Here is a 25,039-nt window from a genome sequence, read left to right as displayed (position 1 = left end):
GACTAAAGTTGAAATCTTAACAATTTTGTTTGCTTTTTGGCATTGACGTTGTGCCGTGTGTCAGATTGTTTGCTACCCTTCACCCAAGACCTGGCTATAATTTAGTGATTCTGTTTGACCCCAATTCATAAAGTATTTTGAGTTCTTTAAGAATGAGAAGTGATATGTGCAAAAAATGACAGCTTTGCCATCTATAAGATTTAGTTTACATTTTATTCAGCCAATGAGACTGGTTTGTTTCACATCCTGATTCTATATATTGTGTCAGAGTATTCAATTCTAGATTAAATACCTGAGAGAGAAGAGAACTAGAAAAAAAATTGAGATAATCCTGTTTGCCCATTACTGCTGTATTTTCTCACATACATTATACTCCAGAATATAATACATAGGTTGCTTATGAGAGGCAGAATGAAGGAGGGGAAAAAGGTTGTTCCAGAGTTATGGCTACACAGAGCAGGGACAAAGCCTAATCTTTAGCTAATTCACCCTCCCTTTCCTGTATAATTAAAGTTGAAACCATATCTGCTGCTGAAGACTGGTCTCCATGGGCAGATCTGTGATTTGGAAAAGATCTAAAGAGTTTCCAGGGAGGTGTAATAGGAGGAGAGAGACCAGAAACAGCAAGTAAATAGCAAAGTTGCCATTAAAAAGGTTAGCTAGATTAGATTAGCGGGAGAAAATTTTGTGCCATATGTTAGAAAATATGTTATGCTTTTTAAACAAGGTACCTAGCATTAGTGCCTAAAATTTCAGCTAAGAGCTATCCCATTTGATTATATTTATTAAATATATGGTGGAAGGGACCTCACCAAATTATCTAGTTCAGCCCCGTATTTTCATAGGAATTGTGTCAAATGAGACTCTTGGCTTTGTGGAAATTTGTCATCCAGCAAAGAAGTGCTTAATATTTCCAAATAAAGCCAGTTTCCAGTTATTTCATAATGTGGGGCTCTTTCAGGGCCCAGTTTCGCAAATGTGATTACAGATAATTGCACTGATTTGAGTTAAGACTACTCCCATGCTTTTACAAGACTGGGCTTCCCATGTGTATTTAGCTGAAAGTTGCAGGGCCATGATGCACCAGATGCTTGTTACCAAGCTTAGTTTTATCTAATCAAGAGTTCTCAGTTTGGTTATGTTTCTTCAGGATCACGTCCTAAACTTTCTTCATGTATGTTTATAAAGGAAAAAACTGAAAAAGTCCTGGATAGGTTATGTTGCATAAATTTTGGTTCTAGAAATTAGTTTTGTGTTTTGCTTACATAAGCAGCATGTCCACATTTCTTACTTTTTTTTTTAAAAAGTTGATGCTCATGATAGGCTGCAACTAGAATATCGACAGTAATATTTTTACATGCAGATCAGTATTTGGTACCACTGAGCTTAACTATACCAGGTGCCCTTCCACAATAAATAAAAATTGCAGTGTCAGAATGCATACTAAAAAGAGCTTGTCAGACTTAACATTTGCCAGAATTTAATGTTCTTTTCTATCTATACTTTCCTATGTCATTCAGTTTGATTGGATCTAGTTAAATAAGAAAGTAGGCAGATGGAATATTGTGTCATGTCATTTTATAATAATGTGCAAATTCCTGACAAAAAAGTGTTCTTGAAAGAGATATAACATTAGTGAAGGATTTTTTTATTCTATGCTAATACATTAAAATAAAATGAAAGCATATGCTGAACTCTGTTGATTCATCCACAGAGGATGGAGAGGGGTGGGGAAAGCCCAGTATTTGACTTGAAATAACTTTGTTGTGTTAAGTATTGTTCTAATTAAGTTCTCTGAGTGAATTAGTGCATTTTGAAGGAAGAAATAATCTGGGAGGTGGACTAATAAAATAGGGTCTGCAGGAAGAGGAATGTTGGGGTGGAAAACAATCTGGCATTTGCTTCCCCAGAACAGACCCTCAGCTTGTGTAAACTCCCTTATAACTCCACTGATGTCAGTGGAGCTACGAGGTTAACACCATTGAAGGCACCCCTGAAGGTCGTCTTCATTTTGTGTCGGGAACATAGGGGTTCCTCAGGCCCTGCGACACAAACCTACAGACACTGAGGGACTGTGACGTTTCATCTCCCTGTCCATCTTCTGGCCCCCAGTAGTTGGTGCCCAAAAGCTTGCAATTAAAGAATTATTTTTGCAAAAATCTTGTTGATCTGATCAAAGATACCATCTCTACCATAAGCCCAGATTGCTTTTTCCTCTAGAGCAATACAGTTGCACCCTGGATATCAGCCCCCAGTAGTGGACTTGGCAATTACCAGCTCCAGCAGCTGCTTCTCCCAAACTGTTTCCTTCGTGCTAGAGAGTAGTTTTACTGTGCTGGGCTTTTTGGATTATAGAATACTAGACAAACCTAATCAGCTTTTCCCACCTGTCTCAGTGAGTCCAGCTCCACAGAGTTGTGGTAGAAGGGCTTCCATGTAGTTGAGGAGAAAATAAGAGCAGGCTGCAGAGAGATTTCTTTCTATTTGGCCCAGGCTCCCCTACATACATGGGCACATGAGGGATAATGGGGAACCCAAGGACTTCAGATCACCCCTTTTTGAGGCCCTCTTCACAGAGAACTGCTCTCTCAACTGTTTCTTGAGCTTGTGCAGTTTAATGAGGCCCTTACTGTAATTGTAATGTATCTGTCATGTATTTTTTGCTCTTATTTATTCAACATCATCCTCTAATGTAATGTGTTCTGCTGCTGATGATCCTGATTAAGCAGCAGATTATTCTTAGATACTAATAATTCCTTTTAGGCATGTAATGTCCCAAGGTGTAATCAAGAGGCCATATAAAACAGCTAAGGTCAGTCTGAATAGATTGATTATTTCATTTTTTATTAAACAAGGTACATCACACATTCAGTGAGTTAAAACCACTGAAATAGCAGCAGATCTCACATGGTGGATTCTCAAGAGCCTCATTTATTCAAGAAAACTTGTAGTAAATACTAACCTCATTTTTTATTCATTATAGCAATGTTAGAATTTAACTTTTACATATACAAGCAGGTAACTTAAATATGTAGTTTAATTGTTACAGCAAGTGGGCTTTTAGTTGATAAAATAAAAGTGCCTGTGAAAAAGGCAAAAAGTAGCTGTTTCTCTTCCAAAACATATTCTGGGCTAGAATACTTCTAATGCTAACTATTTCTATTGATTTTTTTTTTTTCCTCCAACATGGCAATCTTTTAAAAAAGGTGTGGAAAAAATTGAGTTCCCTGAAACGCTTTAAGGGACTAAATTGAACCATGTTGGAAGGATGGTGCTGTTTTTAAGTGAAAGTCTGTGAAACTTTGTTAGCTTTCTGTAAAAAATACAGCACTGACATGAATTAAAAGTTAAATGCAAAACACTCCTAATGTCAAGGTTTTCAAATTTCATTGCACAGATCTGCACTGTACCAATACAGTGCAAAATTGTCTCTATGTTATGAAAAGGTTGAGAGAATGTATGGTTTGTCTTCTAGCTAGGGAAGCTATTACTATGGGTTTAATCTGATTTTTAACAGCTCTGACTAAATATATTTTTATTTTGCTATGCTTAACTGCTATCTTTACCTGTAACTGGAGGTAGAGTATCAATATGGGCATCTGTGAATGTATTTACTTAGGACGGAAAACTTAAGACCATGTCATTTAGAATTGTCTGTCAGTTTCACAAAAGCCTGGGATCTGTTAATTATCCAGTTATGGAGGGTGATCATAATTTCCTTCCAATTCTGTATTGCATAATTAGACAATCCATGGTTGTTAGTATGTCACCCCCCCCCCCCAATTAATGCATAGAAGGATATGCCTAAGGCAGCTGAATCTCTTGCTGCACACTGAAGTGAGGTTTAGAATTTTGGAAACACTCACAATTAAAAAAGAAAAGGTGTCTTGGTACGAGAAATCTCTGGCTTGAAGATGTTTACTAAAATTGGAAAACCCCAAAGGAATTGCATTCCCTGCTGCTGCACTTGACTGAAATCTTGCAAGTAGGAAAGTAAAAACTAACGGAGAAGAAGAAAAGAATCTATTGGTTAAAGGAAAATTCCAGTTTAATGTTAAGGATGTATTTTATTCATTCGATCCCATATTGTTAATAAAAAGTATCTTAAGTAAAGTAGAAAAGAATAATTAAAAGAAAATAGGCCACCTTGACAGTTGGATGTAGTTTATGGCACGTGGAATGCAGCTTCTCCCTAGGAAAGCATCACCTAAAAATGTTGAAGTTTCTGCTGTCTTGTAGTACTGTCTGGTGGATTGCATACCTGGGTCTGTTTTAGTGAGATGAGAAGTATAATGCAAAACAACTATGCCAAGGGAGAGATGATTCCAGTGCCATTCAGGGCAAAAGGATAATAATGACACGTTACAGACAACTTCAAATATGTGATTTTTTTTATTTATTTTTTTTATAAAAAGGAATGTAAGAGAAAACTATTTAGCTAAGGCTATGTAAGTAATCATTGTCATAGTCATCTCCAAAACAAGTATAGCATGGGGGGGGAAATAAAAAAATAATCATTATTGTTTGGCAGCTGTGATAAGTGATGATGTGTTCTTGTGTAAAGTATATTTTTGCATTAGTCATTCTTGAGTTACTTCTGCAGCAACTGTAGGTCAGTGCTCCATTTGAAAGGCAGTGAAGGGCATTGTTTGATTTGCTTTACCATATGTCACTTGAATGACAGATACTTAAGTTGAAATAGGAGCATAGATTTTTTTGTGGGTTTTTTGAGGGTGGGTGGATAACATCATGTTGGAATATGCACTCCACCCTCTTTTCAAAGGTACTTGTAATAACTGCATCACTCCCCATTATGACCATCCTCATTTTATGCAACACCTCAACATTAATCTCACAGTACCTGGTCATGATTGCTATGAGGGTGGAGTGCATTGCATCAAATCACCTTTCATTTGTGTGTTGATGTGGCATTTATATTAAGTAGGAGTAATTTTTTTTCTGATTTTTTTTTTCTTGTGTCACCAGTGCACCTATTCCATTCTTCCATCGCTGTGCTCCTGTGAACATTTCCTGCTATGCCAAGTTTGCAGAGGCCCTGATCACCTTTGTCAGTGACAGTAGTGTCTTACACAGGCTGATTAGTGGAGTTATGACCAGCAAAGAGATTATAATGGGACTTTGCTTGTTATCACTAGGTAATTGTTTTTCTCATTATTAGATATTTCATAGTACTGCATTAGGAGACTGTTAACATCCTTTAGCCACAATATGAACATAAAACACATACAATAACAAGCCCTCAGAAAACTGTTTTAAAATGTTTTTTTAACTCAACAGCTGAATAACTGTTTCAAAAGTAGTACATGTAGTTGTGGTGCACTCCCCTTATTTGATATGGAGAGCACAGGGGTTTGGAACAACCTTCAGTGTGCTATTGCCACAGTATTTACCGCAGTGGGGGTAGGGTCCTGTTTTATAATGTCCCCTCCCTCTCTAATCCATTCTTTGTCTAACCCTCTCTTAAAAAACCCTATGAAAAAAGAGAGAGTTTGACAGAGTGAGCAGGCAATACATGGTCTTATGGCTTCATAAACTTGGGATTTAGGTTCTTTCAGTGTGCTTTGTTTAGCTTGCTGGGCTGAGTGTGGGGATTTTCAAAGGAGCCTTAGACAGTGAGGGTGCCCAGTTGATATTGGTTTAGCTTGGAGTTAAGTACAAAAAATCCCTTAGTCTCCTATGAAAATCCCAGCCTTGACTGTGTAGTAGAGAATCTCCAGTGACATATATGCACTTTTATAAATGTACTGCTAGGAAATTTCCAATTCTTACCCCTTGCTTTCTCATTCGTGACACTAATATTGCACCAAAATGAAGTGATATTTTAAACAATCCCTGTACATTAATATGAAACAGCCTGCAACCAAATATATTGCATTCTTGATCAGCTGATTTTATAGTGTTGCACCCTTTATCTAAAAAGAAATATCTTACTGTTTGCCATCTGTCCAAACTGTGTGTGGTTAGAAAAAAAAAGTACAGTTCTGACATTATGACTGACTACAGGGTGCCACAAAGGCTTTACCAGCAAGAAAGAACTGTCTCTAGTCAGTATGTCTCTACAGGCAAGAGAGAGAGAATGCCAGATGTCAGTTTAAACCCCTCCCCCCCCCAAAAAAATCACTTCTTAGCATTAACTGCAAAGAAACTCACTGAACTGGTTGTTCCATTGTACTGAGTGGTAAAATTGAGAGCTGTAAGAATGTGACCTAAAAGTAAAATAAATAAATAAATCAGAATTTAAAAAAATAGTTGGCTATATTAGCAGAGCTTTTGTTAGCGTGCCAGATTTTGTTTTATAGATATACTGCAGAATTTTACATAAAATTACTTTGGTCACTTTTAAGTTAAATAAGGATGGAAATATGATCGCTTTAGTATCTTTTTATTCTCTAATAATTAAAAAAATTAAGTGAGAGTGTTAGAATGTTTAATTCGTGAAGCAGACCCCAATGACTTTCACTTAGAGATGTCATCTGTACACATACATGTTAATCCGTGAAATTAAGGAGGACCTTTTAGCAGGCTGTACCCATAAGGTATACAACTGTATCAGTAAAACTCACTAAAGTACCTCCTTTGATGAAAGCAAATATAGCACAACATAGTAATTTTTTCCTTGTCACTAACATGACATCTTAAAACACATACTTGTCATAATATCTGCACTTGTTTGGCGTGTGTGTTTTGCATGTGTATTCTGCTCCACTGTTGAGGAGTTGTACAATGATTTCCCAACTCATTATGTTAAACTCACAGTCTTGTCATGTCCTGTTCTCTTCCTGTGTGTGACTACATCTATGTGTGTGTATGCATTATGTTTTCTATGTAATGCACTGTTGTAAAAGCGCACATGCTCTGTTTTATTTAATTGGCAAGTGGAAAAAACAGGAGTGTAGATACTAGCTGAGGTATATCTTTGCAATGAGCTAGTAAAGTTTGGACATAAATATTTCCTTTAAAAATATATTGAAGTGCAGTTAATTAAACTTTTTACTTCTTCTCCAGGAAAAGCTTGTTTTCATGGGTCTTCCTGTCTGAAATAATTACTCTGCTTTTTTTTTTTCTCCCCCCCTGCAGTGCTGTCCATGATTTTGATGGTCATAATCAGGTACATTTCAAGAGTACTTGTTTGGATCTTAACAATTCTTGTAATTCTGGGATCACTTGGTAAGTATTGTTGGTATCCTTGTTTGTGAGAGCCAAGTTCTAGTAGAGTGGATGAATTGTGATGTGACAGCCATCATTTTTCATAGTACCTGTGTATTTTATGATGTAGCAAATTTAGAAGAATTTCAGTATACCAGTAAAACTTTCTTCAAAATACTTGGCTCTTGTGATCATTGATGATGGATGTGATCAGAAAGGAGACAGTAAAACTAGATCCTTGGGTTGTATGCTATTCAGAAATTTCATAGCTGATGATTTTTGAAAGAACAAAATAACCTGTCCCACTCTCACCTGTTCTTTATATACTGAGAAGTCATGCAGTGTATGCACACCAAATAAAGTGTCATGTGTGAAACATATAGTTTGGCTTGTATTAGGCGGTTGTTTTCAAGTCGATGAGAGTTGTGCCAGTGGCTTTCCTGGGTTCAGGATTTCACTGTGGAAGCTGATTTTGATACGTCACTTCCCTCTCTTCACCATGTCTTCATTTTGGTCTTTCAGTTTTTAGTTTTGTTTTCTATCTCAGGTGAGCCATTCTAGCTCCTTTTCTGTCAGTACTGCTTTTCCAATTTCCAAATCGGTTCTTCTTGAGGTAGAGGCACATCTGTAGTTGAGCTAAGGTACTATTTCTGGCATTGTGGATTTACTCCCTTTCTCTGCTGTCAGTTGTTCCCTTTCCTCTTCCCTTGGTGTCAGTTGTCTCTTGAGAGGTGTTTGCCCTTTCACTTGCTGCTATTTCTTTATTCCTCTTGTGTCTCTTTAAGCCTCCTTCACTCAGTTCTTAAACCTGCTGTCTTACTAATTCCCCACCCTTATCACACCGCAAAATCTTCCTACTGTCCTTCCCTTCCCCTCCCCCTTTTTTTTCTCTAGTCCTGCAGATGGCAGCAGTATCTGGTTTTGCCGGACCTCACACATTCTGTGCCCTCCTCTGTTCTTCTTAAACCACATGAAATTGGGTACTGAGCCAAGGCACCACCAGGACCTAGGTAGATTTAGCAAGGGTTTGCACAGGTCAGGAAAAGTTCTTATGTGACTAAGAGGCAGATTGGAAGCCCAACACCACTCCAGCCTCCAAAACGTTTCCTCAGGAAGTAACTTCAGTGCACATGGGTATTTTCTATCAAGCTGGACTCGGAATAAAAACTGCTGGATTTGTCTTGATTTCAGCTTTTGTGTGTGCACATCACATATCCTGTTGTCCCTTTTTGCTTTGAAATATAGGTGGCACAGGAGTACTGTGGTGGCTGTATGCTCAGCAAAAAACATCCATCAATGAAACCCTCACAGCTGATGAGCTTCAAATAGCTGAAGACAATCTTCAGGCTCTGCTGGTCTATGCCATTTCAGCTACCGTCTTCACAGTAAGTGCTTTGTTAACAACTAAACTATACAAAGTATGGCCTCTTGCTGTTTTTTTCAGATACCTTGCGTTATGTGCATGAAGCATGAAAAATACCTCCGAATCAGCATCCTTTTCTGTTGCATGCTTTCTACCAGTAGGCTCTGCTGGACAACATATTTTTTTTAGTGTCAGGAGGAAGAGAGTATTGTAGGGCCTGAGCCTGCAGCTGCTCTGGATCATTCTCAGAAGCTGAATAGGACTTCCAAGCATAGAGCAACTGTCATATTGGGACCCTGAATCTGTATGTTTACTTTCATTTGGAAGATTTTCACTAAAGGAACTTAATGGAGATGATACTTCTTTGCTTGAGTTTAATTGATTAGAATTCTTCAGGGCCTGCATGCACTGTAACTATACCTGCTTAAAGGCTCTTATTTACCATTTATTTCATGAAATTGTTTGCTGCTCTGTTCCCGTCCACATCCCTCTAGTAACATCACAATAATTTAATATTGGCGTTCCTGATATTGAGTTTACCCCATCTCAAAATGCTGCACAAATATATGGTTAAAATTACAATCCTAACAAATCTAGTGGGAAATACCTGTGCAGCTGTTGAACGCAACATATGCTCCACAACATGGTGTCAGCTGTTAATAAACTTACCTCAGAAGTCCATTAGGTTCAATATAAAAAGATAGAGTTAATGGTGACATTAGTTGCATTTGTGTGATTTTTGTCTGGGATTGCATGGTTTAATTGAGCAGTTTGGTTTGGAGTTTTGTTCAATTTGAAAAGCAATTAAAAGGTCAATAATTCTTAAACGTATGATCTGTATTGAACTTAATTTACCTCCTAATTTGAATGACAAAAGATTTTAAAGTTCGGTCTTATTGGCTGGTAGATGATGCTGTGCTGGAAGTTGATTGTTTTCTGTTTGAGAATCCTGCATCAGTCACTAGCAGATGGGCTATTTTTTTGTCACCTGACATGTCAAATGGAAACTTCTTTCCCCCAGGTTATCCTGTTCTTGATAATGATAGTCATGCGCAAGCGAGTAGCTCTCACCATTGCCTTGTTCCATGTGGCTGGCAAGGTCTTCATCCACTTGCCGCTGCTAGTCTTCCAGCCATTCTGGACTTTCCTTGCGCTCATCCTGTTTTGGGCCTACTGGATCATGGTCCTGCTGTTCCTTGGCACTACAGGTATGTGAACTTCGCTTGTTTCAAGTAGACTTTACTATCTCCTTGCCAGGGCTTCAGGTATTAGTAGCTAAAATTGGGGGGCAAACTTACAAGAAGAATCTTGGTGAGCTCCCGTGCGATTGTGTTCCCTGCTGTGGTGACTTCAGTGCTTTCACTGGGTACTGTAGTCCTGATGGATATTGTAAGTGTGTCTGTGTGCCTGAATTGATCCTAGGGGTGAGGACATTGCTTCATGACCTATGAGGGGCCTTCTGCCATTATTTTACCCCTTTGATGTGAGAAGGGCCAGCAAACAGAGGCATCAAACAGGGCAGGCAGTTGCATGTCCCTGTCTCCCCCTTTGAGGGGAGAGCCTTTCAGCTTGGTGTGAAGAAGGAGGGAAAAAGGAATGCATTGGGGCCAAGCAACAGTAAACACGCCAGCTTTCAGGTGAGTTTGCTAGGAATGGTGGACTTAGAAGAAGGGCAGTAAGAGGGAAGAGGCAGATTAAGAGACTCGGGGAAATGGCTGGAGGCTGTTGGAGTGCCAGAACCACAGCCACTACCTCTGCTTGCACCTGTGAGGTTTCTGTCCAGGCAGGACCATGCATCATCAAGGCTTCCACTGAGATACAGGTTTGGTGCTGTGGGGACTGCGGTTTGCAGGTTCCTTCCAGTGATGGCCAGGTTGGGGGGTGCCTGTGGTGTGATCGGTGCCTCCTGGTGGTGTCTCTCGGGGAACAGGCGAGAGAGCTACGAAGCATCCTCCGCCATGAGGAGTTTGTCGATTCAGTGCTGGAAGAGACCTCTGGGACTGTGGAGGAAGAACTGCCAGAGGTAACGTTAGGGAAAGGAGAGGACATGGACTCCCAGGAAAGTGGATGCTGGAAGCTTGTGACCTCTGGCAGCAAGCAGAAATTTTCATCTCCACCTGCAGCAGTTTGCCTGGAGAATCGATATGGAGCCCTAGAAAGAGAGGGTGAGAAGCATGTTACATTAGTGGAGGTGGACAGGACAGGCCTCCCCAAGGTGGGAAAGATTGAGATGACTGCCACCAAGAAGAAGCAACAGGTGGTGGTAGTTGGAAACTCCTTTCTGCAGGGAACAGAGGGATCCATCTGCTGCCCTGACCTGTTGTCTTGGGAAGTCTGTTGCTTGCCCGGATCCAAAGTATCACGGAGGGATTACTGAGACTCATCCAGCCCTCTGAATACTACCCCATGCTGCTTATCCATGTGGGCACCAGTGATACTGCCATGGTAGTTCCTGAGCAGTTCAAAGGTGACTACAGGGCTCTGGGTGCCAGTGTGAAGGGGAGAGGGTCTTGGGTGGTGTTCACTTTGATTCTTCCAGTCAAGGGAAAGAGACTGAGTAGGATTGGGTGCATCCTGCAGATCAATGCCTGGCCGCACTGTTACCAGATTTGCCCACTACTTTGGGGTGTGCTCATTTATTAGGGCTAGGGTCTTGGTAATTCTGTCATTGTGCTGCTTGTGTTACTTGTGTTTCTATACGGAGCTGTACCTCTCCCTTCTGCAAGCCCTCACCCCCAATGGAGCTATCTTGCAGGACTCAGTTCAGTGGGGCTGGGTTCCTCCAGTCCCCAAATCAGTCACACACACAAACGCACGCAAATTAACGTGACACGCCTGACCTGGCCGGGTTGATCAGCATGGACAGGCTGACACCCTCATATGCCAAGAATCAGTTCATCAGAGCAACAATAACTACAGTCAGACACAAGCACACAATTAAACAAAATACCTCTGAATCCGGCTGGGTGTCCAGATGACACCTTCATGGGCAAGCATTCAGTTCATTAGGGCACGTCTGAGCCAGACTGGGTCAATCAGCCTGTACAAGCTGATCCCCTTATGTGTTTCGAACTCAGCACGTCCCAATCTTTTAGTCTCTTGATGAGCAGACCCCACAGTATTTCTGGGCTTCACAGGGATCTTTAGCTTAGGTAAGAGGGGTGTTGCTACAGAGCAAGTGGGGAAAGAGAAGTAAAGAAGGCAAAATATACCCAGTTACCACCAGTTTGACTATAAAAGTTATTTATTGCTAAGTAGATGAAATATATATTGACACTAGTAGTGATATACATGCAAAGGAAAAACAAACACAAACAGTCACAGTATACCCTGGTTTCACTAAGTATTTGGGGAAACTTAGCTCAAGCTTAACTAATACAGTTCAAGTTCAGAAATCTATGCTTAGAGGGAGAGAAGAGAAAGAGAGAGAGCTGGGATCTCACCAGTCCAAGGCATTTGGGTTGCAGAGCTGACAGGTTAAAGTTTTCAGCACAATCCTTGAAGGGAGATAGATGATCTTCCTCCTGCAGCCTCTCCAGAAGAAAGCAAGTGGTACCAGCACCCCACTGCTGCTGCTTTTTACAGATTTTTATACCCTCAGTTTAGTTTCTTTCAAGCATTGTCAATATTGTAAATCAAATTGTCTTGACATTTTTATGGATAGCAGATATCTTTCTTGGCGTTTTCAGAAACACCCTTTTTATTGACAAGGGGTTTTTGGATTTTTGCTTGCTGTGAACAAGCCTCAGCTTAGCATGACTTTTTAGATCTTACTGTAGTCTTTTAACAGACTTAAGGCAATTATTGGAGTGTACATGAGCTATTGTGGAGAGGACTTCCACCAGTCGTCTCGGGAAAAGGATGACAACCCTTGTGGTCAGGGCTCCAACGGGCTGGATGCTGTGATGAACCCTGTACTATTGTTCAAATGTTGCCCATGCCCCCTCGGACTCGGTCTATTGCCTCAGCATTCCCTAACCTGGCAACCGAGTTTTAGCCAATTAAGTTTACATAGGCCTCTCATAGTGGGACCGGGGAATGTACGGCCTGAGATGCCTATTAAACTTACTTTTGCTTAGAATTGTGTGTGTGTGTGGTGGGGGGGGGAGTCCTTTGTAAATCCAGATTAGAACTGGTCTGATAAATGCTGAGCTGGGTGTAAGGGTCAATTAGCATTTGGAGCACAGCTTCCCCATCATGCAGTGCTCTCCTGCTTCGTTGATCCCAGAATTTACTGCAGTCTCTGCTTCAGGTTTGCTGTTTAGGCTGGCGGGGGGGGGGGGAGGGGGGGGGTGAGTCTTTGTGAGTCAGACAGTCTGTGTCCTGTGTCAGGGTTCCCCAAGAACATGGAGCTGACAGGTAACAGCACAGGTGGTGTTGCCAGCAGGGCTTTGGCTTCTTTGACCACTGGATGATGTTCCAAGAATAAGGATTACTAGGAAAAGACAGAATCCACCTAATGGAGAGGGAAGAGCATCTTCATCAACAACCTGGAAGATGGCATGGAGTGCACCCTCAGCAAGCTTGTAGATGACAACAAGCTGAGCGGAGTAATAAATACTCTTGTAGGGCTAGGATTCAGAGAGAAATTGGAGGATTGGGCCAAAATAAATCTCATGCAGTTCAACAAGGACAAGCGCTAAGTCCTGTACTTAGGACAGAACAATCCCATGCACATGTACAGGCTGGCGACCAACTGGCTAAGCAGCAGCTCTGCAGAAAAGGACCTGGGGGTTACAGTGGACAATAAGCTGAATATAGCCAACACTGTGCCCTTGTTGCCAAGGTGACTAACAGCATACTGGACTGCATTGGTAGGACTGTTGCCAGAAGATCAAGGGAAGTGATTATTCCCGTCTATTCAGCACTGGTGAGGTCACATCTGGAGTACTGTGCCCAGTTTTGGGCACCGAGCAGACGGTGGTAGTGAACTGCGCCCTTGCTTTGTTAGCACTCAAGGATTCTTCTCCTCCCCGTGCCAGGAGAGTGCTCAGCTGTCTCTTCAGTGCAGCATCAAGACTGGACTGAATTTCCTTTTGGTTATGCTTATGTCCTTGTATTCTTACGTTATTGGTTGCCTCATGGGTTTCCAAACTTGTAGAACACCAGAAAAGCACATCAAGGAATCATTAAAATTGAAAATTAAAACTGGCAGGGAATGGAGAATAGCATTATGTTTTTATATTAGGTTATTTGGACTTTCTCATAAAATAGCCTTTTAAATGATGTGCAGATTTTAGAGAGTGGATGATTGGAAATATTCAAAATTAGGCCTTTCATTCTCTTATTACTTTGTCATTCTCTTGGGAGGCACCCGAGATCAGCATCAACCCAAGTGCTGCTTTCCCTTTCTCTTGGGACACGCTTGCTGTTTGGAACCTATTTGTATTCAGCTTCACTGCAGTTGTTACCAGCAAGCAGTTTCTTGCAGGGCCTGATGTACCATCAGCAGACTGACAAAGTGCAGGCAAATGCACAGTGTAAACAAACAAGCAATGGAGAGATGCATTATTCCTGTGATTCCTTTCTGTTACCGTGACTCTGGGATTAGGTATAAAAATAGTATGCATATACAAATGTCATCTTCAGGTTGATGGTATTCTTTTTTAGATTGCTGCAGAAATCTTAAAGTAGTTTCTCTGCATATACTGTATTCCTTCAGATATATAGGGTGCACTGTTTAGAATCTTATTTTTTTTCAAGTGGCCTTCGTATCAAATTCAAGTAAATGCAGAAGCCCTGTATGTACCAAATAAGTTGTTTCTTGTAAGTGTGTCTTGATTTGATTTTTTTCCCCTTTTTTGGAAACAGTGAGTTTGAAAATTGGGTTCATATTATGAAGGATTTTGGTATGCTGAATGATATGGTGTCTGTTTAAGAAGAAAAAAAGACTAGAAAATACTGCATGCAGTATATAGGAATATAGCAGAATACATGGAAATAATTTGTTTCATAGTTTCATAATTTGTAGGCTCGGAAGGGACCTGAGCAGATCATCGGGTCCGACCCCCTGCCATGGTAGGAAACAGTGCTGGGGTCAAACGACCCCAGCAAGGTGATTGTCTAGCTTCCTCTTAAAGACCCCCAGGGTAGGAGCCAGCACCACTTCTCTTGGAAGTTGGTTCCAGATCCTAGCTGCCCTGACCATGAAGTAGCGCCTCCTGATGTCTAGTCTGAATCTACCCTCTCCCAGCTTGTGACTGTTATTCCTGGTCACTCCTGGTAGTGCACAGGGGAGCAGGGACTCCCCCAGTGCCTGCTGGTCCCCTCTGACTAGCTTGTAACAGGCCACTAGATCCCCCTCCGCCTTCTCTTTTGGAGGCTGAACAGGTTCAGGTCCCGTAGCCTGTCCTCGTAGGGCCTGCCCTGCTGCCCCCGATCATGTGAGTGGCCCTCCTCTGGACCCTTTTCATGTTGTCCACATCCATCCTGAAGTGCAGCACCCAGAACTGGATGCAGTACTCCAGCTGCGGCCTAACCAGTGTCACATAGAGGGGGAGGATCACCTCCGTGGACCTGCTTGAGATGCATCTGTGGGTGCGTGACAAGGTGTGGTTGGCCTTCCTAACTGCATCCCCACACTGCTGGCCGATGTTCATCTTGGCATCAATGATGACTCCAAGATCCTTTTCTGCCTCTCTACTGACGAGAAGGGAGTTCCCCAGCCTGTAGGTATGGTGCTGGTTGTTCCTCCCCAGGTGCACCACCTTGCACTTGTCGGTGTTGAATCCCATCCTATTGTCATCCGCCCACCCCTGTAATCTGTCTAGGTCTGATTGCAGCCTATTCCTCCCTTCTAGCGTGCCCGCTTCCCCCCACATCTTAATGTCATCAGCAAATTTGAACAGGGTGCTTTTTACCCCCTCGTCCAAGTCACTGATGAAGATGTTGAACAGTTCGGGCCCGAGGACTGAGCCCTGGGGGACCCCACTGCCCACATCCCTCCAGGTCGAAAATGACCTGTCCACCACCACTCTCTGGGTGCGGCCCTCCAGTCAGTTGGCGACCCAGTTGACTGTGTAGGTGTCGACACCACAGTCCCCCAGTTTCTTAATGAGAACGGGGTGAGAGAACTGCATGTATATGCAGTGTGAGCACTTCTTTTATTCTAGGTCCATAACTTTGTAGTTCTTGACTTATTTATTTTTATATACTGTCTGTTACCTTAGCTTTACTATCACATTACAATATTTCCATTTAATTTCCATTTTTTAATTTTTAGAGCAGGGGTTGGCAGCTTACAGTCTGTAGGCTGACAGTGGTCCGTGGAGCCATTGGATCTGACCCATGCACCCAAGGGGCTTTGGCAGCAGGGGGGGTTTTCTGTGCTACGGCCAGGCAGCTGAAGGTTTAGCAGCAGGGGTTTTCATTCATGTCAGGCCACTGCTGGGCAGTGGCTACGTGGCAGCAAGAAGCAGAAGCAGCCAGGTCCTAATGCCAGCTCATCATGGACCTGAGCTGGATCATTCCTGCTTACTGTCCCAAAAAGGTTACTGGCTGCTGTTTTAAAGGAAAAGGTTAAACAATCCATCAAAGCTGATCTAAAATTGAAAGTAGCATAAGCATGCTAGTCAGTACATCAATGGATAACTGCAGGGTTTGGAAAGCATACATGCATCACAGAGCATCTTCCCAAAAAGCAGTTACACTGTCACCCATTTTCCATTGTATCGTATCTCAGATATTCAAATAGTATTTTTAGTCTTGTTGTGAAGATGCTTCTCAATATTGAGAACTTTTTACTCACCAGTTCTCAAGCGAGAGGTCAGGTCCTGCAAATTACTGAGGTGCCAAGGTGAATGTGACTTCCACAGAACTCACTAGGGGTTGATGTAGGGAAAAGTTCCTGCCTGAATTGAGCAGCTTTTAGAAATAGGACCTAAAAATTCAACTCCTTTCAGTTGCTTCTGTACAAAAAATATGGCAATAACTTTTTAACTAGAAAGTTTATATTTTTGTTAAATAAAGGAAATTAATATTTCAAACTTTACAAGGATTTGGAAATGGGGGGGTGTTAAAGAAACTTGTGAAATTTGAAATGCAGCATCAACTGTTGTATAAATGATAACTATTATAACACCTTTCAGATTGCACAACTATTTTACTATAACTCTAGAAAATATTTTGGATTCCATGTTCTGGATTTTTTTAACTGGGACAAAGTTAATAGAATTCACATCTTCCCAGGCTTTGCTATTTTACCATCCTTATTTTATTTTTTAATTGTATGAAAAGTGCTGCATGCTACATTAAGAACCATTAAGCTAGTATTTTTCTTTCATGTGAAAATAAAGTAGGTTCCAGTTCTGCCAGTTGACATCTGTGGGTGAATTCCTGTATTTACATGAATCCGATTGCGGGATGAGGCCAAAGTCTGTATTTTACTAATAGACACTTGGGCCATTTTAATTGACTTTGCAGCCTGATTCTGTATTTGTTTAATGTCATGTACTAATTAGTCCCATCAAGGTCAGTTGGATAAAGCGTTTTGTACTAAAACAAAGCATATTTAGACCCACTCCCCATACTCCCTGTCTCCAGAATACACTGCTGCTGGTGTTGCATGCAAGGCCAGGGTGCCCTCCGTCAGCAGGGTAGAGCTTCAGTCTTGTTGCACATTCATCAAGGAAATGCACGTCTGTATGAAGAGAGGTGTTTTTGTACTGTGATAGGGCCATGACTCCTAGAGCCCAAAATGTGTAAGATTTCAAAAAATGAGTAAAAAGAAACCTATGTTTTTTAAAAATTATCTTCTCCACTAGAAAAAATATTTAGACAGTGTTGCCTGTTTCCACGAAAACATGTATTTCTTTCATACAAGTATCAAACCAATTGTAAGAGGTTAAAAAATACAATGCTAAGTGAAAACACTAATGGCTTTCAAGTTGAATTTATGTTATGTACCTGTTATGTCCTCACCTTCTGTATTCCTGAATCTCTCCAGCTGTTTGCATCACTTCGGTGATAGGTGGGATGAAACTCTTCAGTGAGTGCTAATGCTTTTTGAAATAGAGCATTGCCTAGGGAGCATCTGACACACTATGTCAGTCAGTGTATGTGAAAATGCTGTTCACATTAGACAAGCCTGTGGAATTTAAAATGCATGAAATTTTACAGCAAAAATCTCCAAATTCTGCTCTTAGTGGGCTTTGTTTTCTAGCAAATAAATTTAATTGGCAAAAAGAGACCATATATGTATGGATACCTGAATCATTAAGAAACAAAACTGATCATTAATGTTGGGTGTTTAATCCTAATTTAAATAAAAATACCAAAGGAGGATTAAAATCTCTTCTTTGTGGTGACAGAAAATTCAGAATGACTCAGCTTTCCTTCGGTTGCATTTCAGTACAGGACACGCTTTCAGGTTTTTGTTATTTTGGAGGATACTGAGTGTGCTCAGGAGAACTTTTAAATCTATCCTTCTGCACACTTATTAATATGGCTGATCCAAAAGCATTGTTTCCAGTATTAAGTGCCCTGCTAAACTTAACATAGTGCTTTTTTTAGGAGGGGGATATTTAGGTCTATCAATTATAGTGCACAGTTAGCAGTACAATAAGTTTTTTCATCTCTCTTAGTTGATATTGTAAATACTTTATTCTTTCTGGCCATGATTTGTTCCTAGGTAGCCCTGTCTCCAATGAACAAGGATTTGTGGAGTTCCGTGTTTCGGGCCCTCTGAGATACATGTGGTGGTACCATGTAGTGGGGCTGATCTGGATCAGCGAGTTCATCCTTGCCTGTCAACAAATGACTGTGGCAGGGGCTGTTGTGACGTACTATTTTACAAGGTAAGAATTTTCCAGGCAGTTTCCCTTGCTGCTGATTGGCTGAGAGGGCTGCCTGTCCATTAATTGGCAGTGATTAATTGGGGCTGCATGATGGACACCCCTTGCAACCAATCAGCAGTGAGGGGTGGAGCCAGCAAGGTCTCTTGAGGGGGGGGGCCATGGTGATCAGCCTGTGAAAATGGCAGCTGGCCCTGCAGTCTTCCTGCAAAATCAGCTGGCTGCCTCCTTGAGTTGGGTAAACCCTTAATAGCTAGTTGAGTTGGTTATGTGTTGTTTTAAAGATTTTTTTTTTAGCTGCTGCACTTTTGTTTGCCTCCTGTGTCATCCCAATAAAGGCATGAACAAGTGTTCAAAAAAAAATAGTGTGTCCTGAGAGTCACCTTTTTAATATTAGAGTTGATGAACTCTATACAAGTTAAAAATAATTGGTATTGATAGGCTCTGGTCGTTTAATTGAAAAATGTCCTTTTTAATTATTTACACTTACTTCATCATTCATTTTATCATCTCAAGATTACCAGACGTCCCAAGAGAGCCATCATTGTCATATACATTCAGGCAAGATTATGTGCCAGCATTAAAGTGATGGAAAATATGTTTATTAAATAAATCCCTATGTGCCTTCACCATGCAGGTGTCCTAATCTGTAAATCATGATTCTTTGCTATATATCAGATAATGGCCACAGCTCTCATAGATATTAGAGGAAGATGCATCTCATATTGTTAGGAAAATAAAGATTAAATTACATTGTCAAACCTGCCCTCCCCACCCTCTCCAAGTACTCAAAACCCATCTGAGCTTTATGCCCTTTTAGTGTTTGAGGCTTTATGTTGTGCACTTGGCATATTTTTAAGCTTTCTCCTGCTACTGTGAGACACAAAAATTTACGTTTAAAAGAAGCTGGAAGCCAAGGTTTTCCTGTAATCATAGGACTCTAGGAGACAAGGATTTAGGAAGGCATTCATTATTACATGCTCAGTATTTATTAGCATGGGCAGTACTGAAATGGTACCTGTTGTTGTTAGTAACTTAGTAATATTGATTAAAGAAATAAATGCTGATGATAGTGTTCTTAACACTCTCATCTTGTTCTCTTTTATATAAAAATGCATTTTTAAACTGAAATATGAAATCTAATAGTTCACAGTACATTTGTTACAGAACTCTGCATGCTGACAATTTGATGATTAATTTTAACTTCTCATTCCAAAGGGTCTCAAAGTAATTTGCAAACTACTGTGGAAAAAGCAGCTGTCCCTAAAGCTGAAGGTAGCTGGAGTAAGGGAGGAAAAATGTGATTTAATTTAAACCCTACTCCAGTTAAAAGTGCACAGATGTAGTAGTGTCAGTGTCCATACGGATAAGACAGGACTTCACTTCAAAAAGTGTTTCCAATTAAAGATATCTTACATAAACACCTCCAGTGATATCCAGTAACCAGCACCCTTTGGTGCTGTTTTTAGGGCCTGCCTCAGAAATGTGTGGGTTTTAAAAGTCTGTGTACAGTTTTGTTTTGTTTTTAAAGGATTCAGTTCAAATAATGAATGTTAAAATTGGTTTGTCTTTGTAATTGAAACCATTATATGGATTCCATTTGGCTCCTTTTCTACACTAATCTGCTAAAAAAAATCAAAAGGCTAGGATTAATTTATTGTGGAGATAAAAACTCCGTCATTTTACTAATGACAGAGTCCTCCAGGATGGCATTGAAGTACATTTGTGAAACCATTAAAAGAAGTTTCAGTGATGTAATCTAGTAAATAATAAAACCAGACTGATAAATGAGCTAGGAAATACAGAATTGGGAGGAATAATCTTGCACACAAATGGATATGGACTAGATGATTTAGCAGGTCTTTTGCATCTCTCCATCTGTGAGTATGTGCTCTACATTACCTGAAGGTAAATGATTTTGCTCTTAACTGTTCCCTATCTATCATCCCTTAATGGAGATTTTATTTTAAGTTACTAAGTATCTGTTTCTCTCTACTACTTTTCTTCCTTCCATTTTAAAGTATGGTTCTACTCTGAAAAGTGGCTGGTAAAAATAAAACAAAAAAGGAAGAATTTTATCCTTAGCATCAACTCTGCACCCTCACAATGGACTTTTTGCATGCCAAGTAATGTTGCCTGTTAGGAATTGTTGCAGACTAAATTATGCCCTCAGTTACATCTATGCACATAGAAGAGGAATGTTGATTTGTACAGCTGTAAGTGATCAGAACTAGAAAAATGTTTCTCTTGGTGAAACACAAGAAGGAGGGAGACCAGTATACATGATATACTTTGACTTTAGTAAGGCTTTTGTTATGGTCTCCCACAACATGAGTTGCAAGCAAGCTAGAGAAGTACAGGTTGGATGAATGATCTCTTAAGTGGTTGGAAATTGACCGGATTATCTGCTCAGAGGGTAGTGGCCAATAGCTCTATGTAGTTGGTAGCTGGTCTCAGGTGGAGTATGCCATGGGTCAGTTCTGGGGCTGATTTTGTTCAATATTTTCATCAGTGATCTGGAAGATTGGATGGAGTGCACCTTCAGCAAGTATACAGATGACATCAAACTGAGGGGAGTAGTGGATACACTGGTGGGTAGGGCTAGGACTCAACAAAATGAAAGGTTGGACCAAAAGAAATCTTACAAGATTCAATAAGGATAAGTGCAAAGTCCTGCACTTAGGACAGAAGAATCCCATGCACAGGCTGGGGACCGAATGACCAAGCAGCAGTTCTGTAGAAAAGGGCCTAGGGGTTACAGTAAGCTGAATACAAGCCAACAGTGCACCCTTGTTGCAAAGAAGGCCAATGGCATACTGAGTGGCATTAGTAGGAGCGTTGCCAGCAGATCGAGGGGAAGTGATTCTTCTCCTTTTTTCGGGACTGGCGAGGCCACGTCTGGAGTATTGTCCTGTTTTGGGGCCCCCACTACAGAAAGGGCAAATTGGAGAGAGTCCAGCATAGGATAGTGAAAATGGTTTGGGCACATGAACAGAGCCGAGACACAGATTTTCCCTTTTTGCAAACAGCATTCTGCAGGCTGGCTGAGTTCCAGCCTGGAACAAGTCACTTGCAAAAGAGTGCGAAACCCTAAGCCTGGTCTGGAAGGGGGAAGGGACGGGGGCAGACCTTGAGAATCTGAGATTAGCCACGGCTGACTCAGACTCGCTTTGCCTCCTGCAGACTTCGGGGTGACTAGGGCCTGTGGTGGCCGGGGGCAGCTGAGGGCCCCTTCTGGCAAAGTTGGGGGGGAAGGGGTGCAGGTTGGAAATGAGGGGGCCAGTGACTTCCTAGTCCCTGCATGGCTTCTGGGCACTGGCAGGACTGGGGGGGGGAGGGGAGGGGAGGGGCTGTGGCTTGGGAGTGAGGGGCAGTGGTTGGGGCAGGGCACCAGCGCCACAAAGCAGCAAGGGGAACAGAGCCACAGTTGGACCTGAATCCTGGTGCAGGGGGAGATCTGCTGCCAGGAGGAAGCGAGAGGCGGGTAGGCAGGGGCTGTGGGTAGGGAGTCAGGGACCCGGGCATATCAGGGCTGCTCAGCATCACAAAGCAGCAGTGGGGGTGGACAGCTGCCGTTGGACTCGCATCCTCATGAGCAAAGAGGGCAGGGGGATTTTCTGATTTTTCCAAGATAAAAACAAAATCAAATTCCAAAGTATATAGGTATTTAGAATTTATTTTTTACAATGATTGAGGCACTGTTAGACTTCCAAATTGCTTTAAAATTGTAAATATATCAACAAAACGTCGTTTAAATTATACCTATATAAATAGTGGTGTTTCATTTTAATCATTGAAAAATGAGGATTTGGGGGTTTTCAATTAGAGAATTTGGTGGGGGGGTTAACAGAGAAAACTAGGATCCCCACACGTGACTTTGAGAAGAGGCTGAGGGAACTAGGCTTATTTAGTCTGGAAAAGAGAAGACTGAGAGGGGATTTAATAGCAGCCTTCAGCTACCTGAAATGAGGTTTGAAAGAAGATGGAGCTAGACTGTTCTCAGTGTTGGCAGATGACAGAACAAGGAGCAATGGTCTCAAGTTGCAGCAAGGGAAGTTTAGGGTGGATATGAGAAAAAGCTCTTTCACTAGGAGAATAGTAAAACACGGGAACAGGTTACCCAGAGAGATTGTGGACTCTCCATTCTTGGAGGTTTTTAAGACCCAGCTAGACAAAGCCTTGGCTGGGTTGATAAAGTTCAGGCTTGTAGTGCTTTGAGCAGGGCTTGGACTAGATGACCTCCTGAAGTCCCTTGTTTCTATGATTCTAAGGAACAGAGTCCAGCTGACTCGGTACTAATAGGGGCAGATCATCATAACAGTTTATGCTTCAGTACTTACAAAGAGAGTGATGTCACACTTCAGAACAGCTTTCTCTCAGTTCAGAGGAGATATTTGATTATCAAAACACTCATAGTTTTAATATTAAGTCTTTGATATTGTTACTTTTAAGTTTATTTTCTGAATTCTCATAAACAGCTCTTTAAGTGCTGAATGGAGTTGCTTTTGAGAGGGAAATAAGGCTGGCTTGCTTCAGAAGAACTAAAGATATGAAAAGTTGGAAGGAATTTCTTTTTCAAAGCAGTGTGAGAAGACTTTGCATTCAACTTCCTTATAAATGCGCACACTCTTATGGCAGCAGATTTTTTAAGGCTTAGTTGGTTCTATGGGGATGCAAGTGCAAAGCGTCGGTCGCTGAATCAATTTGGTGGAGATTTGGCCCAATTCAGTGGTTGAATCTCTGAATCTGAATCAAATCAGGAGACCCTTTAATCTCTCTGAATGGAATCGGAACCCAACGAATCGAATCACTGTCCCCCGATTCGGGCTGAATCCAAATCGAATATGGCCTGTTTTGCACAGCCCTAGTAAGTGGCTATAATAAAAATACAGAGGGTCTGAGTTTGTGGAATTACTGTCAATGTGCTTTTCAAGTATCCACTTAAAAGTTTTCAGTAAATAAAACTTACAACAAAATAGAAAGAGAAATCCTAATATAAAAAGTTATGGCTGGGTGGTAATAGAATTGTACAAAACTTGGACTGGAAAGGATCTCAAAAGGTCATCTTGTCCAACCCCTGCTCAAGACAGGATAATCCCTAAGGCATCCCAAATGGATGTTTATCTAACTTGTACTTAAAAACCTTCAGTGATGGAGATTCTGTAACCTTTCAGGTAATCTGTGTCAGTGCTTTACCAGTCATAGTTAGAAAGTTCTTCCTGATGTCTAACCTAAATTTCCCTTAGTGCAATTTTAAGCCCATTACTTGCCACGTCCCCAGTGAATACAGAGAGCAGTTGTTTGTCATCTCTTTGTAATAATCTTTTTTTATTTGAAGACTGTTATCAAATCCCCCTTCTAGGCTAAATAACCTCACTTTTTCCAGTCTTTCCTCGCATGCAGTGTGTTTTAGACCTGTAATCATTTTTGTTGATTTTCTGGATTCTCTCCAATTTGCCCATATCTTAAAGCGTGGTGCCCAAAACTGGACACAGCATTTCAGGCAACACTTCACCAGTGCTGGATAGGGTAAAATAATCTCTTCTTGTAGCATGCATATATGGCAGTTCTGTTAAAACAGCATAGTATGCTACTATTGGCTATTGTTTTGCAAAAACTGGTGCTTGCAGTCTGCTATAGCCTCCAGATCCTGTCTGTAACACTGCACCCTAGTTAATCTTTCTCCAGTTAGTATTCATGCATTTGTTTGTTTGCAGTATTTCACATTTGTCATTGTCAGTAATCTGGAAGACCACTTTTCCAGATTACTAACATTCAAAATAATATAGATAATGTCCTCTATAGTGCCTGCCACCACACCCAGCTTAGTGTCCTCTGCAGATTTCAGAAGTATCACTCACTTCTGTCCTCCAGGTCATCGGTGAAAATCCTGAACAGTACTTTCAGGACAGAGCCCTGAGGGACTGCAGTTTATCTATCTTCCATATTTGACCATGAGCCATTGATGGCTGCTCTGAACACGAATAATCAACCAATTATGCATCATCCTTATAGTAGTTTCATCCCAACCATATTTACTGCTAATGGCCACTGTTTGGTTCATTTCTCTTTCTCTTTGTTTAAGAGCTTGAATTAGACACTCATAAAAGTGATGAGCTTGAAGAATTCACTGGTTAGATATAACTATAGTATGGGTAATAACTATTTAAAGTCCTTCTGTTACCTCTCTTGATTCTTTCTCCTCCCCTTGTTCTCGCAGTAGAGTCCAGACTGCAACTTTTCAGTGCTCTAGGCAGTGTGAACAGCATCTACCATGGACTAGAATGAGGCCATGATATTCCCGTTCACGTATTAATTCCATAGGGATTTGTCTGCTGCTGTTTAGCCTGGTGACATTAAATCCAAATTGATCACATTTACTTCATCCTATTTCTCTGATAATTTTCCACAGGGAGAAAAGGAATCTGCCATTTACTCCTATTTTGGCATCAGTAAATCGTTTGGTGTGCTATCATCTGGGAACAGTGGCAAAAGGTTCCTTCATTATCACATTAGTGAAGATACCACGAATGATCCTTATGTATATTCACACCCAACTCAAAGGAAAAGTAAGGAAAATGGAAAGCTATTTTTTCTTACTGTTGAAACAACAGCCTTCAGCTGGTTAAATGTGATCCTAAGTTCCTTTGTACTTGGATTTTAAGGTGTGATTTTTTTTTATTTTATTTTTATTTTTTGGAGTGTTTGGGCCTTACAG

The 25,039-nt window shown here is 41.1% G+C and overlaps 1 protein-coding gene across 2 annotated transcripts in view; it reads left to right on the top strand.

Moving 5' to 3' along the window:
- The window catches only part of SLC44A1 (solute carrier family 44 member 1), a 118,800-nt gene that overhangs the window by 73,954 nt on the left and 19,807 nt on the right, over positions 1 to 25,039 (top strand). For both annotated transcript variants that reach the window (XM_090038921.1, XM_090038920.1), the window contains exons 6-11: positions 4,987 to 5,156; positions 7,099 to 7,188; positions 8,413 to 8,552; positions 9,552 to 9,738; positions 18,159 to 18,324; positions 24,734 to 24,890. In XM_090038921.1, coding sequence (XP_089895047.1) covers positions 4,987 to 5,156; positions 7,099 to 7,188; positions 8,413 to 8,552; positions 9,552 to 9,738; positions 18,159 to 18,324; positions 24,734 to 24,890 — 910 coding nt within the window. The remainder of the gene's footprint in view (positions 1 to 4,986; positions 5,157 to 7,098; positions 7,189 to 8,412; positions 8,553 to 9,551; positions 9,739 to 18,158; positions 18,325 to 24,733; positions 24,891 to 25,039) is intronic.

Source organism: Crocodylus siamensis, chromosome 3, assembly GCF_052110815.1.
Source record: "Crocodylus siamensis isolate JL-2025a chromosome 3, ASM5211081v1, whole genome shotgun sequence".
Lineage (NCBI taxonomy): Eukaryota > Metazoa > Chordata > Crocodylia > Crocodylidae > Crocodylus > Crocodylus siamensis.
Note: the sequence above shows the minus strand (reverse complement) of the source record. Positions and strands in the feature narration are given on the sequence as shown.